We start from the raw sequence: 2,311 nt of genomic DNA, 5'->3' as shown, positions 1-2,311 counted from the left end.
GCATTCATGTTAGCTAGTTGGCGCCTCATATCTTCCAATCGCTCGAGGTATTTCTCCATGTCCTCGCCAACAGTAAACTTAGCTGCATACAGGTCGCGCCGAAGACGAATTTCACTGGGGTAGGCACGTTTTGTCTTGTCTTGTTCAAACGAATTCCACATTTCGCGCGCTGTAGCCATTCTGCATATTTTCTTCGAGTCCTTGGGCAACATGTCAAACAGTAGCGCATAACGAGCAAATTGATTCCGCTCTGTACATTGAGGGTCATTTGGATTAGCAACAGCGGTGCCGCCAACCACATCCCAGCACTCGTGCTGGATGAGGTAGCTTTCGATTTGAGCACGATACAGGTCGAAGCCTCCGTCAGCGGTGTACTTTGGCGGCTTCGAACCACACTTGGGCCGGGTCCTCGCTCCACCATTCACTACTTGTTGTTGTTGCTGGTTCGGTGGAGGTTGCCCAGCCGATTGGATATTCTGGCCAACCACCGGCCGATTCTGCCCGCCACTGGATGGGTTCTGGCCAGCTAAGTTCGCTGCCATCACCACTTGCGTCGACACGACTTGCCTTGACTACGCGTACAAAAGCTCGCCACGTTCAGTAGAAGATGCCCGTAAACCACGTCTTGGGCTCATAACCTACGAGAACTCGGGTCTCGTCGGCACCAGAGTCGAGCTTGGGGTCTGGACGCAGCAACTTAGAGTAGGAGGTGGTTGACCACTTGAGCTTCAGGTTGGGAATTCAAAAGTGAGTGAGGTCAAGTTGTGTTGCATCGGGGAAAGCCCGCAGGCGAAAAACCCCTTTCGGTACTCAGTGACTACTTCGGCTCGCTCATCGAGCAAGAGAGGACCAACGATGGCCAGGATCCCTCCCAGAGATCTCCTCAGAGACTTTCTCGGATCCATCCTTCTCTCTCATAGTCACAACCACTCACAACTAGTGCTCCTTTTCATTCATTGGTATCTAACTGGGATGACACTGGCATCAACGGCCCAATCTACTGCTAACATGTAGAACTCCTGCCGTCGATGTCTCGTAAGTCACACCAATTCTAGCTACATATCATTATTGTAGCCCTCGAAGCCCACGGACAGGTCGAAAGTGCCTGCCAGCACCTGCGCGTTGGCCGAGTCGGTGGACACGACCTCCCACACCTCCGGGTAGAAGCCGGGGACGCCCGTCGTTGTGTGCGCGCCCTCGAACGACAGCGCGCGGTTGGGCGGCTGCACGTCCTGACAAGCGGTGGCATCTCCCACGAGCGTGTTGGGCTGCGGGCCGCTCACCAGGTACGCGCCATCGAACGTGACCGTGTACACGAAGCCGCTTTTGGCCGCGCTGTAGGGCGAGCGCGCCACGCCGACGCTGTCCACGTTGGGCAGCTGCTCCAGCGCCGTCTCCAGCTCCACGGCGCTCGCGTTCCACGCCACGCACGACGTCGTGGCCGAGCCGCGCGCGTTGGCGAAGGTCACGCGGTAGCCGCCGGCCAGCACGGGCCCGTCCGCCGCCACCGTGAACGTCTGCACCTCGTCCACGCGGCGCGCCAGCTCCACGCGGTAGCCCAGCACGGGCGCGCCGTTCACGCCCTCGGGCTTGACGTGCAGCGGCGGGAAGAACTGCACGCGCACCGCCGAGTCGCTCGCGGGCGACACCAGAACCTTCTCGGGCGGACCGGGCACGTCCTCGGGCGTGAACAGCTGGGCGCGCACCGCGACGAAGACCAGCAGCAGCGCCACGCACAGCATCCTAGTGATGAAGCCTGTAGCTGCGCTCGGCCTAGTGCACCGAGGCCTGCGTCGCTGCATGAATGCTCGGCTGCTCTACCGTGGACCGAGATATCTGCTCTCCTCGTCTGGATCGTCACGTGAGACTGGTGCGAAACGGCGCGATCTTGGGCGTGGCGCACACGAAGCTGAAGCGAGCGGAGGACCATTTTGGCGGGCGCGTCGTTTGAGGGACGTGTTGGGTGGACGGTGGGGGAACAAACGCGATGTTCATTTTCATACTGTACCAGTATTGGATAGAACCGTCAAGCTTTGGATAGAAACGGGGAGTGGGCAACTTTAGAAATAATGCAGTGGTATTGGACCAGTTTGTTAGAAACGTCAAGTGTTGGCTAGAAACGGGGAGTGGGCAGGTTTAGAAATAATGTAGCCGCGTCGCGCAACGGAAGAAGGGATTATTTTGCAATCGTTTGCCACTGATTGCGTCCGCCTCATGCACAACCCGGAGAAGCACTTACGAATAATGCAGTACCGCACACAGCAGCCTCAGACGCTGATAGGCAGCCTTACTCCCTGTAGGCTGTGGACCA

The 2,311-nt window shown here is 58.1% G+C and overlaps 1 protein-coding gene across 1 annotated transcript; it reads right to left on the bottom strand.

Annotated features, from left to right (window-relative positions):
• Positions 1 to 1,055: 1,055 nt before the first annotated feature.
• On the bottom strand, positions 1,056 to 1,742 carry IUM83_19494 (Immunoglobulin-like fold; the record flags this gene model as incomplete). Its single annotated transcript, XM_067944546.1, has 1 exon — positions 1,056 to 1,742. One exon carries the CDS (start codon positions 1,740 to 1,742, stop codon positions 1,056 to 1,058), a length of 687 nt encoding a protein of 228 aa, XP_067797770.1.
• Positions 1,743 to 2,311: the final 569 nt, after the last annotated feature.

This window comes from Phytophthora cinnamomi, assembly GCF_018691715.1.
Source record: "Phytophthora cinnamomi strain GKB4 chromosome Unknown Contig13, whole genome shotgun sequence".
Taxonomy (NCBI): Eukaryota; Oomycota; class Peronosporomycetes; order Peronosporales; family Peronosporaceae; genus Phytophthora; species Phytophthora cinnamomi.
Note: the sequence above shows the minus strand (reverse complement) of the source record. Positions and strands in the feature narration are given on the sequence as shown.